The sequence below is a fragment of the Fusarium venenatum genome (genome assembly GCF_020744135.1).
Source record: "Fusarium venenatum strain MPI-CAGE-CH-0201 chromosome Unknown EDB82scaffold_4, whole genome shotgun sequence".
Classification (NCBI taxonomy): domain Eukaryota; kingdom Fungi; phylum Ascomycota; class Sordariomycetes; order Hypocreales; family Nectriaceae; genus Fusarium; species Fusarium venenatum.
Window position 1 is genome coordinate 5,020,065 of NW_027072132.1, and position 12,666 is coordinate 5,032,730.

The following is a 12,666-nucleotide window of genomic DNA, read 5'->3' on the forward strand; positions in this document are numbered from 1 at the left end:
CAAGACAGGGAATTTCGATTTCGCTTGAGATGGTAAACACACACTGTCATGTTGTCAGCGATGAAGAATTAGTGTCATGTTTGGCAGGTCTCTGGTTAGTGCCAGCGCCCTCATCAGTTTAAGACACTTCTATTCTCATCGCTTCTCCATGCCACCGATGATTTGATGCTCAACGCTCTATATCTGTGTCTGTTTTCTTTCATCTCATCTCCATGTTTCACTCGGAGCCGACAAGCAGCCTCCTGTACTAAAGGTACGGTACCCGGAGCATCGATGGCGCTGCGCTACTAACAAAGTGAAAGCCTTGTTCTTCTTTGGCCCTGAACACAGCCTTTGACAGGCAGTTGGTCAATGGCCTAGGTGATGTCGTTCTTTGGTAAGACGGCGCTACGCTACAGTTGACATGCCGAGCCATGCTAAGGTAAGATGAAGAAGACCACATTGGCTATTCTGTACAGCACAGGTCGGTTCAATGCTCGTGTCATGTCAGGCTGGTGACAGGTCGGTAGTGTCAGTCCAGCGCGAGTATGCGCTGAAAACCCCAGCACAAAGGTGCCATATTGCTCAGTCTCGTAGTTAAGGCATCACTGCAAGTGATGAGTAATAAGAAAACACAGATGAATAGATCCCTGGCTTGAAAGGGAGCGAGCGGACTGTTACAGTTCTTTAGTTAGTATCAATAGATCAATAGTATGAAAGATGAAATGGATCATAGCCTCTTGGACTATTCTTTGAGAATCCACTTTTATAGTAGTAGTTTTTGTCTTTCTCTTTTTCTCCCTCCTCGTGCTCTGTAATACATGGTAACAGTAACTCTTTCTCGTCTCTCTTGGGTTTCCGAGATTCCTTTTTCGCTGGAGAATTGAGTATCTTGACCCTGATCCTGGCCCTTGCTCTGGTTATTTTAGCTGCTTGGAGACCATGGATCTCGCCCGCTGTCCTCAGCGCCCGCGTCCGACTGGAGAACGGAGGTCGGGTAAGATCCACTTCTTAGCAGTCCATCCCCTCTTCTATCTAGACGCCTCTGCAAGATGATCAAGGGGTCCCCTTTCAACACCCCCACCCTCCCCTCTCTCTTTGAATCGCCTGGCTCAGTACCAGTACCAGTACCTGTACAGGTACCAGGACCACCTCAGTACCTACGACCCTCTTCTCTACCTACTACTTTCCTTACCTTACCTATTCTTGCCTTTGCCTATCCTATCCTATCCTATCCTAATTCCACCCAGACCTGATCTATCTTTTCTGTGTCCCACTTGACTTGGTTTACTCTGCTTCCACTCGTTCGCCGTGTCCATCCCCAATCCACTTCCACTTCCATCCTTCTTATTTGAACCTTCCCGCTGCCGTCACCGTAAAACTCCCCTCCTTCTGACCTTTCTCGTTCCCGTTAGATGGCCACTCTGTCGCATCACCAAAAACACACGGTAAACCAGTCTGCCTCTCCTTCTGATACCTTCGACCAGGATACGACTGCTCGCTCTCACCCACCTTCTCAAACTACTACTCCACGCTCTTCGCCTCCTCTTCAACCACCTCCCGCACCACCAGTGAACGCTACCAACAACCCTTCCACTGTCTCCGCAAATACAACCACAGGATCAAGATCAGCTTCAGGATCAGGGCCAGCACCAGGAACGGACGCACCCGTCTACATCCCATATCACCCACAACAAGGTCACCATCGCCATACCTCGTCAGTCTCAAGATTCAACAATCGTTCCTCCACAGGTCTCTTTGCATTGGCCGCCTCTGCCTTTGACCGCACGCAAAACGCAATTGCTGCCATTTCAGAGCCTTCCGTCCGACCTCGACAGTCTAGCGGAGCTCTCTCAAGGCTTTCCTTGCTCACCAGCTCTTCACCTTCGTCCGAACCCTCCAGTCCGGACAAGTATCACCGTCTTCGAAGCTCCTCAAATCAATCACTTTCGTCAGGCGCAACCGTGGACGGCAAGATTGCTCCCCAGACTTTGCAGGCGAACAACCCACCATCTCAGCCTTACGCAACAACAGACCCGAATCACCCTCTCCCTTACAAGTCCTCCACAGCCGCCAAAATGCACCAGACATCATCGCGCTTATTGCGCATGACGGACGATGACCGACCATTCACAAAGGTAAACTACTGTCCTACTCAAAAATGCTTGGTGTGCCTTTTATGCGCCGTTTCGCCGCGTGCGCAGACATGCATAGCCGTTGACTCGGCGCCAATTGCGTTCTAGAAATTAAACTATACCTGCCCGAGTCGTTGCTGACAGAGTTGCACAAATAGGACTTCAAAGATCTTTTCTCAACCCTTGTCGTTAGTTTGCTGCCGCTCTCGGCTCATCGTGTCCGATTGACCAAGGTTGAATACACCTTTTTATCCGAGGATGCTATTAACAACCTGGGCTCTCTCAAATTCTCCCAATCCAACCGCATGCCTGACCCTAAGGACCCCTCTCGTATCGTTACTACCACAACAACCACCACATTCTCCATGGCTAAGGACATGGCTCGTTCTATCTGTCAAAGGTTTCTGGAGGCACGTTTTATCGAATCAGCCGATGGCAAATACCAGCAGGTTTATACGATGAAAGGCTCTGTCTGGCAACTAACCCCCAAGGGTATCACCGTATTGGATAGGTTCTGTTCCAGAAACGGCATACAGCAAAAGCAAGTTTCTGAGCTTGCCAACCTTGCTTCCACCCAACTGGTGCTGCTCGAGCGCGACCCTCAGACGGACAAGCTCCTCCACGATCACGGCACAATCGAAGTTATCTTCCGCCGTTTTGCTGGAGCCGAGGGCCGCAACATCAAGTCCACTGTCAACGCTGCCGACTCAGACTCTCTACATGATTACAGGGATGGACTTACAGGCGTCAAGATGGCTGCTGAGCGCAAGGTGAATGGAAAGACATATCGTGATACCTTCACTGGCAAGGCCACTACCGATTGGCTTATGGACTGTTCGACTATTGTGGATAAGAGGGAAACTCTCGAGGTGGCTACTCTCTTCGTCGAGTTCGAGTTGATGGAACCTGTGGCCCAGGACCGGGCTTACATGGCCCAGAACCCTGGCTGCAACCTTTTCCAGCCTACCAAGTATGCCATCTACCAGCTATCACAACGCGGAAAGGATATTGTCAGCGGTGCTGCCTCCCGAGGACGTGCTTCTGAGAGTGAAGGCGGTGCCACATCCCAGCGCAACGGTATTACCAGAGACTCCAACACTCAACGCCTCGACAAGATCTTGAACGACCCAGCTCTTCGCCTCCTTTTCCGTGAACAGCTCCGGGATACTCACTGTGAAGAGAACTTGTCATTCTACCAAGATGTGGATGAGTTCGTGCGCAGCTGCAAGGCTGCTACACGGGCTGCGCAAAAGGCGCCCAACACCAATGCTATGGACGGAATTAAGGAGATTATGGCTTCAGCATATGGTATCTACAATGCCTTCCTGGCTCCGGGATCGCCTTGCGAACTCAACATCGACCACCAGTTGCGCAACAACCTGGCTACACGAATGACCAAGGCTGTTGGACAGGATGTGGCTATGATTGACACTCTTCAAGAGGTGACGTCGCTGTTTGAAGATGCTCAAAACGCTGTCTTCAAGCTGATGGCTAGTGTAAGTTTGGCTAAAAACCGCCCCTCCCCAGCCCCCCAAGGCCCGTTCCCGGGCACGCCGATCCTTTTCAATTTAAGATGAAGCAATGCAGCTGCTAATATAGGAGAAAACAGGACTCGGTACCAAAATTCCTTCGCAGCCCCAAATATGAGCAGCAACTGCGAAACTACGAGTTCGAAGTTGTTGGCCGAGGCCCCGAGCGAAGCCAAAGCAGATCCAACCGAAAGTGATCTCTCCCCCAAAGGAAATCCGGTCATGCGCTATCTACACTAGAGCGGGTTGACTAGGCTCAAAGGGAAAGCTCAAGTCTAAACAGAACCAGACTTGCGGCCAGAACCAGAAACCAGGAAAAAAACAGGACCAGGACCAGGACCCTGAATTGAACCTTACTGGCCCAAGCCAAGCATTTACATCATCTGCCTCATTTAATCACGAGTCATTTGTATAGAGACGTTTGACAGTTTTGGCTACAAAAGCGTTTGTTATCATGAGAACGATACCACCTAGAGCCATACCTTCCTGCATTATTGGTGTTATTTGGTTTCCGAGCTATTTTTTGCCATGTTCTTTTTTTTCTTTTCGTTCTAATTCTCGCCTCGGCCCCTTTCTCTTCCTCGGCGGCTAGTGCTAAGTTAGGGGCCATAGCCACCAGCCACGGCGACGGCTTTGCCTACCAGACCCGACAACAATCTACTCGCTTCGGCCGCCTCCGAACACACTCAGCTGGCCTTTATTCGCGTCATGCCCCATTTGCTCATACATGATGGATCTCAGATAGGAAACCTACTATCACAATAATAGGTCGCTCGGATGATCCGATAGGAGGAACTGATGGGGTGTGCGACAGCTTTCTGCTTGGATACAGTACTTGCTTGTGTCGAGTAATGAGCGCTGAGCGCCGATTCAATCCCGCGGCAAAGACGAGCTGTACGAATATTCGATGGTTGGGATCTTCGAGACATGACTATGATCGTATGGATATAGGACGAAACGGCCTGTGAAATGGTTGATCGATTTGTACAGCGTGAAGGATTTCGACAGACGAAATCGGCAGCACTTCTCTTGTTATTACTTTGATGTTGTTTGTACTACTTTGGAGGGGTTTATTTCTTCTTCATCTCTCTTTTCTTTTATTTATTTATTACGTTATGGACGGACCTCATCATCTTGAGGCCGAAAGTAAATGCATTGCATTGGAAGGAGTCGGGGTACATTACGGCGGGCCAGCGCTGAAATACGATTGTACATAGAAAAAAGACACTGGGCGGGCAGTCTCGATAGTTTTGTCGAGAGGAATAAACAAAGACAAGGAAGCGAATCACATCATATGTGCACTTGAATCGTGAGCTTGTCTACTGGTATGATGATTGACTGGTGCAGTTGAAATAGCACATTTGGAATGCGTAGATATGTTCTGATAGTGGTGAGACATCGCGTGCTCATGAACATATACATACATAAAAACGATACCGTAGCAATTATCATTGCACATGTTTGTTCATATTGCGTGTGTTACGAATCAAAGACTGGATGTATGCCGTGTCTCAACGCTCTGCTACACTATGTCAGCCATTTAATGAAAAGCTGCAGAGAACAGGGGCCGATATCTCGACTGCATAAAGGTAATTTGAATAACAGTAGATTAGAAGAAATGTGATTGCGTCTTTCTTTTTCTGTCTTTTCCTCATCATTTCCTTTAGATTTGTCTAGTGCCATATCATAAGACTTATATATCCTTGCAACGAAAACCACGGCTATTTTTGGTCATCTGTAATACGTATAAAGCATGTCTTGCTAACAATAAACCACTATAGAACCAATATATAAAAAAACACTTCTCGGCGCTCCCGTCACCAAGACATGCCATCAGAAAAAAAGAGGCTGAATGTTATTATTGTCAAGATAAACGAATTACAAAACAATGCTCTTCTTCATGTGAGTGGGGGCGACCATGGGTACATTAATGAGCCAAGGGAGGAAGAGACATTTCACGGGCAAGACAAAGACAGCTTCCAGATCGACCGATTCTTTTTGAGCATCGCTGATTGTCGAATCGGGGGGTTATGAGGATTATCTGAGAGGGTCCTTTCTTTTTCTGGATGGTATTTTATTCAGGGTAGTTTTGTCTATTGACATTGTGTTTGTTTACTTACATGTTGATATACACAAGCGTACCTAGAAGTTAGATAACTCACTGAGAGTACGAAAGCAAGACAGTAAGTGTGTCATGTCATCTCAGCCAAGAATTATATCATTCATCGACTCAGAAATCACTTACACCTAACAAGTTATAAATGAGATTACTTAGAAACAAACTCGTGGCTCAAAATAGCTTTCCCAAACATTGGCTCACCACCATCCAGCTCAATTACACAAAAAAACATCTCCTTGCATGTCGTAACCCGGCCACAACTCCCTTAATACGGAGCCGCAATTTCTTCCATTTCCTCCCTTGCGTATTGGAATGAAGCAACATGACCGTACATTGGCTTCCATTCTTTACTGTGGCGGCCAGATTGTCGCAAGCCTCAGGGGCAGAGAGGAAAGAAAACAAAGATGAAAGTGAGACAAGGGAGGATGAACAGGAGGCTCTTGGCTAGTGTCTGAGGCTTCAATTTTCAGATATAAGAAGACCTCGCCGACAGCTTCATCAAGTTTTTTCTCTCAGCATCACTCAGCATCACTCTTCGTTCTTTGCAACACACTCGTTAACAATCTCGCCCAAGTCACTCACTTGACCACACTCGCTCACTCCAGCAAAACTCGCATTCGCTCTCCAAAACTCACTCACTCTTTGAAGTATCCCCAAAACAAAATCAACCTTTCAAGATGTACGCCTTCAACGCCGCGGCTCTTCTCGCCCTTATTGGTGCCGCTGCTGCTAAGCCCACCGCGTCTCCTGCTCCCATGCCCACTGGAAGCAAGAACGGCACAGTCACTGTCACCAGCGTCGTCGATGTCTACACCACCTACTGCCCTGGACCTACCAGCTTCCACATGGGCGGCAAGGACTATGTTGTCACCAAGCCCACCACTCTGATCATCACTGACTGCCCTTGCACCGTCACTGAGACTCACCCCGCTGGTCCTACTTGGATTCCCGGGCACCCTGGCTACAAGCCCGGGCACCCCGTCAAGCCTGAGCACCCTGAGAACGAGAAGCCTGGCAAGCCTGAGCACCCCGTCAAGCCTGAGCACCCTGAGAACGAGAAGCCTGGCAAGCCTGAGCACCCCGTCAAGCCTGAGCACCCTGAGGTTGAGAAGCCTAGCAAGCCCGAGCACCCCGACGTCGAGAAGCCTGAGTACCCCGCCAAGCCTGAGCACCCCGAGGTTGAGAAGCCTGCCCAGCCTGAGCACCCCACCAACCCCGAGAAGCCCGAGGGTGAGAAGCCTGGCAAGGACGAGGAGGTCCCCGAGGAGCCCGTTGTCACTGCCGGCGCCGGTGCCATCCAGTTCGGACTCGGCCTTGCTACCTTCCTCGGCCTCATGGCTCTGTAAGCTCGCAACGACGAAAGCAAAAAACGCCAAAGAGTGTCAGTCTCAAGAAACGAACAAGAGTACCGTATGAGTTCGTCAGCCTTCCAACTTGTACTTGAGACTGTTTCCGGCTGTGTTCACTCCGCTATGATTTGCATGAGCGCTCAACGACAACTTTCACTTCGCTTCTCCGCATCAACGTTTTAATGACAACATCTTTATACTTCTTTAGGTATTTATGCACTCGCATATACACCGTGGATCTTCTTTGCGAAGCCCGTACCCATAAGGGTTTCCCGGGGATGGGTAAATTGCATCGGAGGGGATTTCTTTTGTTCTTGGAGACCTTTCTGGTAGAAATGAGGAGCTTGGAAAACATTTGCATTGCTAGGAGATGATTTGTACCGTTGGTGTAATATAGATACGTATAGAACCTAACGAAATTCATCATTTTGCTCATTACATACGTGCTCGAGATTATGCTCTGTAAATGATCAACATGCTCGTACTGACTTGACACTGAAACACTCCAGCACTTAACCAGTTATGTAGCAGACATAAATAACGCCATGACTCCAAAGCTCAAACAAGCACAAGGCTAAAATGCCATATTCTAGGCCAGTTCCGCTGGTCCTTTCCTCTCAGGATGGTTATAGGTGCCATCGTCTAGCTCCGCAAAGGTTTCACGTTCATCAAGTGGCGTGTTTGAATTATTGTAGGAACTTTGACCTGCAAACTCGACATAATGGTCGGGTCTGCCGTCGCCACGATAAGCTGGCACATACTGACCAGGTCTTGACTGACTTGACCCCGACGGTTGCTGCTGTCCAGAGGCTATAGAACCACCATTTTGCTGGTGCATATCTCCCATATTGGAAGAGGGTGTGTCACTAATGTAGGCTGGGTGGGAAGACAGGTCCGGGGCGATCCCGTACTGGCCATTGGCTCCCTTGGCCGGTACTCCTGAGTGCTCAGATGCTGGAGGGGTGGGTGTTTGAAGAGCTCCCGGGGAGTTGGTCCCAAAGTTTTGCATAGAGTGTCTTGCAGACTTGAGGGAAGTTCTTTGCGACAACTTCTCGACCAGAGTTCCATGAGACTTCTTAATAGTCTTCTTAACAAAGGATACCATGAGCATGTTACAGCGCATGTCAACATCTTCGCGGAGATAAAGACCCGAAGCCGGTGCCCCAAGACCAAGCTCAACAGGTTGCGGACGCTCTCCGGGCATAGTTCCGCCCACAGACCAGCGGCCACGGAGATCAAGCCCCATGGGAGCGTAACTGTGTGTCTGGAGACCATCCGAAGAGTCAAAGAAGGCAGCCGTGTATGTGACCTGACCGGAGGCGATACCACCAGGGAGGTAGTCAATGCGATCCGTCATGGAATACCATACACATCTCTTCTCATCATCCGGGGCGTGTGAGGGAGGAGAGATTTGGTGGCGTTCTATGATGAGAGGATTCAAGTCAATCATTGCTAAATGATCGTGTAGAAAGTCGACCACTTGCTGGCGAGTTAAGTTTGAAGGCAAGGGTGTGATTGTTGTGAAAGTAGACCGAGTCATGGTTTTTTCCTGGTATCGGTTGTGATCGACGTGATACAGGTTTTTTGCAAGTGCCGTATAATAGAAGCTGTGGCGACCGGGAATGTGTGTATGGGGGGATAGAAAGCTAGGGGTCCGTGATGAGCGTTGACGATCTTTTCTTGTTGTTTTGTTCAAGACTTGAGTTGAGGTTGATGAAGATGACGGAGAGTTACTAATAAGAGTGAAAGACGGACACTACTATTGAAGGAACTCGGCAACTGTTCAGCCCCAGCTGTGTAGTGTAGAGTAGGTACTATGTAAGCCACAAAAATCAGCTGGGCAATACCGACCATCCATTAATCGAAGCTTCCTTTTCCTTGGCCGAAGGAGCTCGGAAGTTGTATCAGATTGCCACTAGCTCATCTCGTCTCTGGCAAATCAAGGCCTCACAATCTCAAGTGACGTAGCATCAAGACAAAGAGTAAGCACTGCAAACATGATAAAATCCAATCATTATTTCACTGCTTTTATCGTTTTATTCACAGTAAAATCATAATATTAATCTAACAAAAAAATCTACTCTCGCTTGACACGTTCCCCCCTAAATACACACGCACGCGCTTTAGTCCGTGTCAGATTTTAGTATGCTTCGAGTCGATGGATCTAGCGAAACCTAAACATCTTCACCATATTATCCAGCATATCCATATTATTACCGTCCTCAGAGACCAGAATATCTCACCATCACCTTTGAGGAGCAACCCCGTCTTGTTTCCATCGCAAAAAAATTATACAGGGCTCAGGGATACACACAAGTAGCGCCGATGTATTCGTGACTTGCCTCTACTTACTCAGGGGCATCATTAATAGTCTATTATGCAACACAGATAGATGTGTATCTAACAAGCCAATAGGGCATCGTATCGTTAAACTGCAACCTCCGCCACTATATCTCCCTACACCATCTTGCCAGTACAGCACTCAACTTCACTGCTGCTGGGATCTCCTCCAGTGCGACGTCGACTTTCCACATCTTGCCTTCTAATCCGCCATGCCCAAGGTTACGGGCACCACCTATGCCGGCTGGTACCAACAATCCCAGTGAGATGAGTCGTTCCCATGCGATACCAGCTACGCCACGGCTCCATACTCGCACACCTCCACCTACAGCGAGCATGCCTGCTGTTGCTGAGTGAACTCGCTGTCTCCCCATCAATGAACTGTACTCATCGTATGCCATAGCCAAATTGACCGTATCCGTGTGTGCTACAATGTCCAATCGCGCTGCAGCAATAAGGAGTCCTAGGTCTAGCTCAGACAGCGTTGATAGCAAGTGAAGCCTAGAGTCAGGGGGTGTCAAGGACTCAACATCTGCTTGCACAGCAGGGATCTTGAGTGTCACGTCGTTGGCTGAGAGAGCCGACAGAGGTAAGATCCATTCGGTCAGGAATGCCGAAGCCGACTTGGTTGTGTAGTAATGATACTGAAGCAAGTCCTGGAATGTCCGCTCTCTGTATAGCCCCTGCATTGAATGTCAGCATACGATTCACACCCAGATTAAAACTGACTAACCTCAATCTTTTTGTTCCAATACTCCTGGAACGCAGCATGTCCCTCGAGGTAAGTGTTGATGCCTTCCTTCTCAGCCTCATCGCTATCCACAATCAACCCCTGTCTGCAGACTTGCCAGTAAGCCGGAAGCGACTTGGGCAGAGAGAGATAGACATATCGATGACTGAATCGACTCTTGACTCGCTTTTCCAACATTTCAACAACGTCTAGTCTAGTGGTACATCCAACCACTGCGATGGGTGCCTTTCGCGACTGTGCAATATCAAACAAGTTGTACAATAATGTTTGTCGTGGGTGCGAGGCAAACATGTCGAATTCATCAATCACAAACACAATCGACTGTGACGTGACACCTTCGTCTGTACCGATAATCTCAGACGGATGTGACAGGAGAGCAAGCAAAGACGCCATGGTGTCGGCATAGTTTGTCTATATTGCGTTGTCAGTGACAGTAGTTTATGGAAGTTGGGGTTTTCTTACTCTGTTCACCAGGTCATCTTCTACCTGCATCTCCTTGCCTAGTTGTCGCCAAATCTCTTTCAGGGCCAGCTTGTCATCAGTATGAATAAAGCCATTGAGCCGCACCACGTGAAAGTCGCTCTTGTGTTCCTGAGATACATCAGAGATGACCTTTTCTAGTAACTGCAAGATATGGAGTTAGCATCCAGTGCGCCCAAAGAGCGAGATCGAAGCGCCTTACAGTAGTCTTGCCACATCCTCTTGCTCCAATTATCATCATGGAGTTTCCTTCACCGGCAACAACCGTCTGTTCCACAAGCTGGTACACCTTTTCTTCGGCCTCAAGCTGCGCGGACAACTGCAAGCGCCTTCTCCCCGTACAACGATCCAGAAGAACTCGCTGTAATGACCGTACATGCTGGTCCAAATTGGCAATGTCAGGAACGTCTGCTGCGATCTTAACAGCTGGAGGCTGCACGCCAGCGGTCTTTTTCGGCGTCTTAAGTATGTCCTCTTGAGTACACGACTTGCAAAGCCAATCGCCTTCTGGAATATCCGGAACACCATAACATTCTTGATGGACTGCAAAATCACACATGTCGCATAGGATGATTTGGTTGGGGGCCTGCGAATGAGGCTTCAAGCACAATGAGCAAACGATCTCATCTGCTTCAGGGTTGGCAGGTTTGCGTGGAGTCTTGGGTTTGCTCGGTAAATCCTCAAAGAAAACTTCGCCATTTTTACCCTGGCCTGCCCCAAAAGTGACATTCTTCGGTCGGCCTCGTGGTCTCCCCTTCTTGGGAGTCAGGATACCCTTGGGCGTAGGTTTCGGAACTGAGAGAGACTCATTCGTTGTGGACAGCTCGTCGGTAGATTCTTGTGTTGCTGAAAGTTCATCGCCCGCCTCTGGGGCCGGTTCTTCGACCTTCTTCTTCCGCGGCCTGCCTCTTGGAGCAGCTGGTTTCTTTGGCGAAGCGGTCCTTGGTCGGCTAACACCAACCTTCTTCGGTAGAGGATACGATTTTTTCGTATCTCCAGTGTCCCATATCGTTCCTTTTAGTGCTGACGCCTTGAGTGCAGGGCGGAACATTGGTGGTGCAGTGGGTAGCGTTGCAGGTACAGGCTTTGATGGGGATACGACAGGCCGTAGGTGGGCCGGTATCTCGAAATTGTTGTCTACCGGTGGCCATAAGTTCTGGCCGTTGGATATGACTGCAGGATATGCTGAGTTGATGGCATTGAGGGCCTTGGGGGTTGAAGGCGATCCGGGTATGAGTTCATCGAGTCGGCGTTTCTTGAGGGTCGCAGGAGTTGGAACGGGGTCATCTTGGAATTGAGTCCGCTTTCGAGCGTTCGGAGTAGGAGAGAGATTCATTGTGGTTGATTATGTGTGTGTGTGTGTGATGTACGATATCGTCGAGCCGTTTCTTGATGGAGGTTTGCTATCGCATCGTCACTGTCCGTATCTATTCGTGAGGAGTCTGGTTGGTCTTGTTTGGTTGCCAATACAAATAAATCATTAGTGCACTAGCCAAGCTAAAACCAGGGGAGACGCGTTTGACGCGTCGAGATTAAGACTAAGAGAAGTAAGCGCTTAATTTTGGAGTCATCTCACGTGATCAGAACAATATGCAAAGCTCCACTCTTTACAGCCCTACGAGATGCACATGCAGATGCAAATGCAGTTGTTGGGTTGGTTGTTGGTTGTTGGTTGAGTTGAGTTTCCCAAACGGGTTATATCTTTCGGATACAGGCATTTTGATCCTTGCACCGAGTGACTCGATATTTCTCTTTTGTTTTGGCACTAATGACTCAGTTCCAGGCTGTTTTAAACTGTCTATTCCTTACCGATGGGCAGTTGTCTTCTTACCTGCAACTCGGGCACCTGCCAAGCATTTTCGGTAAGGTAAGTTGGTATCTTTTAAACTAAAAGTAGACGGGCTGAAGATAATCAGCGAATCAATTGTTCAGTTCATCCTTCAGCTAAGTGGATTCATAAAGTTGGGGGCCACTTGCACTCTCA

At 48.7% G+C, this 12,666-nt stretch overlaps 4 protein-coding genes across 4 annotated transcripts; 2 read left to right on the top strand and 2 right to left on the bottom strand.

The window, feature by feature from the left end:
* Nucleotides 1-1,193: 1,193 nt before the first annotated feature.
* Nucleotides 1,194-3,943, top strand: EDB82DRAFT_334095 (regulator of G protein signaling domain-containing protein). Its single transcript, XM_025738754.2, has 3 exons — nt 1,194-2,117; nt 2,273-3,610; nt 3,724-3,943. The coding sequence occupies exons 1-3, from the start codon at nt 1,395-1,397 to the stop codon at nt 3,838-3,840; spliced, it is 2,178 nt and encodes a 725-aa protein (XP_025593483.1). The 5' UTR covers nt 1,194-1,394; the 3' UTR covers nt 3,841-3,943.
* Nucleotides 3,944-6,258: 2,315 nt separating this feature from the next.
* On the top strand, nt 6,259-7,376 carry EDB82DRAFT_334110 (uncharacterized protein). The gene has a single exon (XM_025738755.2). The coding sequence runs from the start codon at nt 6,440-6,442 to the stop codon at nt 7,106-7,108; it is 669 nt and encodes a 222-aa protein (XP_025593484.1). The 5' UTR covers nt 6,259-6,439; the 3' UTR covers nt 7,109-7,376.
* Nucleotides 7,377-7,439: 63 nt separating this feature from the next.
* On the bottom strand, nt 7,440-9,092 carry EDB82DRAFT_334107 (uncharacterized protein). Its single transcript, XM_025738756.2, has one exon. The coding sequence runs from the start codon at nt 8,649-8,651 to the stop codon at nt 7,701-7,703; it is 951 nt and encodes a 316-aa protein (XP_025593485.1). The 5' UTR covers nt 8,652-9,092; the 3' UTR covers nt 7,440-7,700.
* Nucleotides 9,093-9,166: 74 nt separating this feature from the next.
* On the bottom strand, nt 9,167-12,313 carry EDB82DRAFT_516070 (origin recognition complex subunit 4 C-terminus-domain-containing protein). Its single transcript, XM_025738757.2, has 4 exons — nt 10,885-12,313; nt 10,665-10,826; nt 10,185-10,613; nt 9,167-10,134 (listed from the first exon to the last, which is right to left on the bottom strand). Exons 1-4 carry the CDS (start codon nt 12,016-12,018, stop codon nt 9,559-9,561), a joined length of 2,301 nt encoding a protein of 766 aa, XP_025593486.1. The 5' UTR covers nt 12,019-12,313; the 3' UTR covers nt 9,167-9,558.
* Between the last annotated feature and the right edge of the window lie 353 nt (nt 12,314-12,666).

What these genes read in the sequence shown, in the direction of transcription:
- EDB82DRAFT_334095 (XM_025738754.2), top strand. Translation starts at nt 1,395, where the DNA reads ATGGCCACTCTGTCGCATCACCAAAAACACACGGTAAACCAGTCTGCC. An exon ending in ATGACCGACCATTCACAAAG is followed by an intron (nt 2,118 to 2,272) that starts GTAAACTACTGT and finishes TTGCACAAATAG; the next exon opens with GACTTCAAAGATCTTTTCTC. An exon ending in TCTTCAAGCTGATGGCTAGT is followed by an intron (nt 3,611 to 3,723) that starts GTAAGTTTGGCT and finishes AGGAGAAAACAG; the next exon opens with GACTCGGTACCAAAATTCCT.
- EDB82DRAFT_334107 (XM_025738756.2), bottom strand. Translation starts at nt 8,651, where the DNA reads ATGACTCGGTCTACTTTCACAACAATCACACCCTTGCCTTCAAACTTA.
- EDB82DRAFT_516070 (XM_025738757.2), bottom strand. Translation starts at nt 12,018, where the DNA reads ATGAATCTCTCTCCTACTCCGAACGCTCGAAAGCGGACTCAATTCCAA. An exon ending in GAGGATGTGGCAAGACTACT is followed by an intron (nt 10,827 to 10,884) that starts GTAAGGCGCTTC and finishes CATATCTTGCAG; the next exon opens with TTACTAGAAAAGGTCATCTC. An exon ending in AAGATGACCTGGTGAACAGA is followed by an intron (nt 10,614 to 10,664) that starts GTAAGAAAACCC and finishes AACGCAATATAG; the next exon opens with ACAAACTATGCCGACACCAT.
- EDB82DRAFT_334110 (XM_025738755.2), top strand. Translation starts at nt 6,440, where the DNA reads ATGTACGCCTTCAACGCCGCGGCTCTTCTCGCCCTTATTGGTGCCGCT.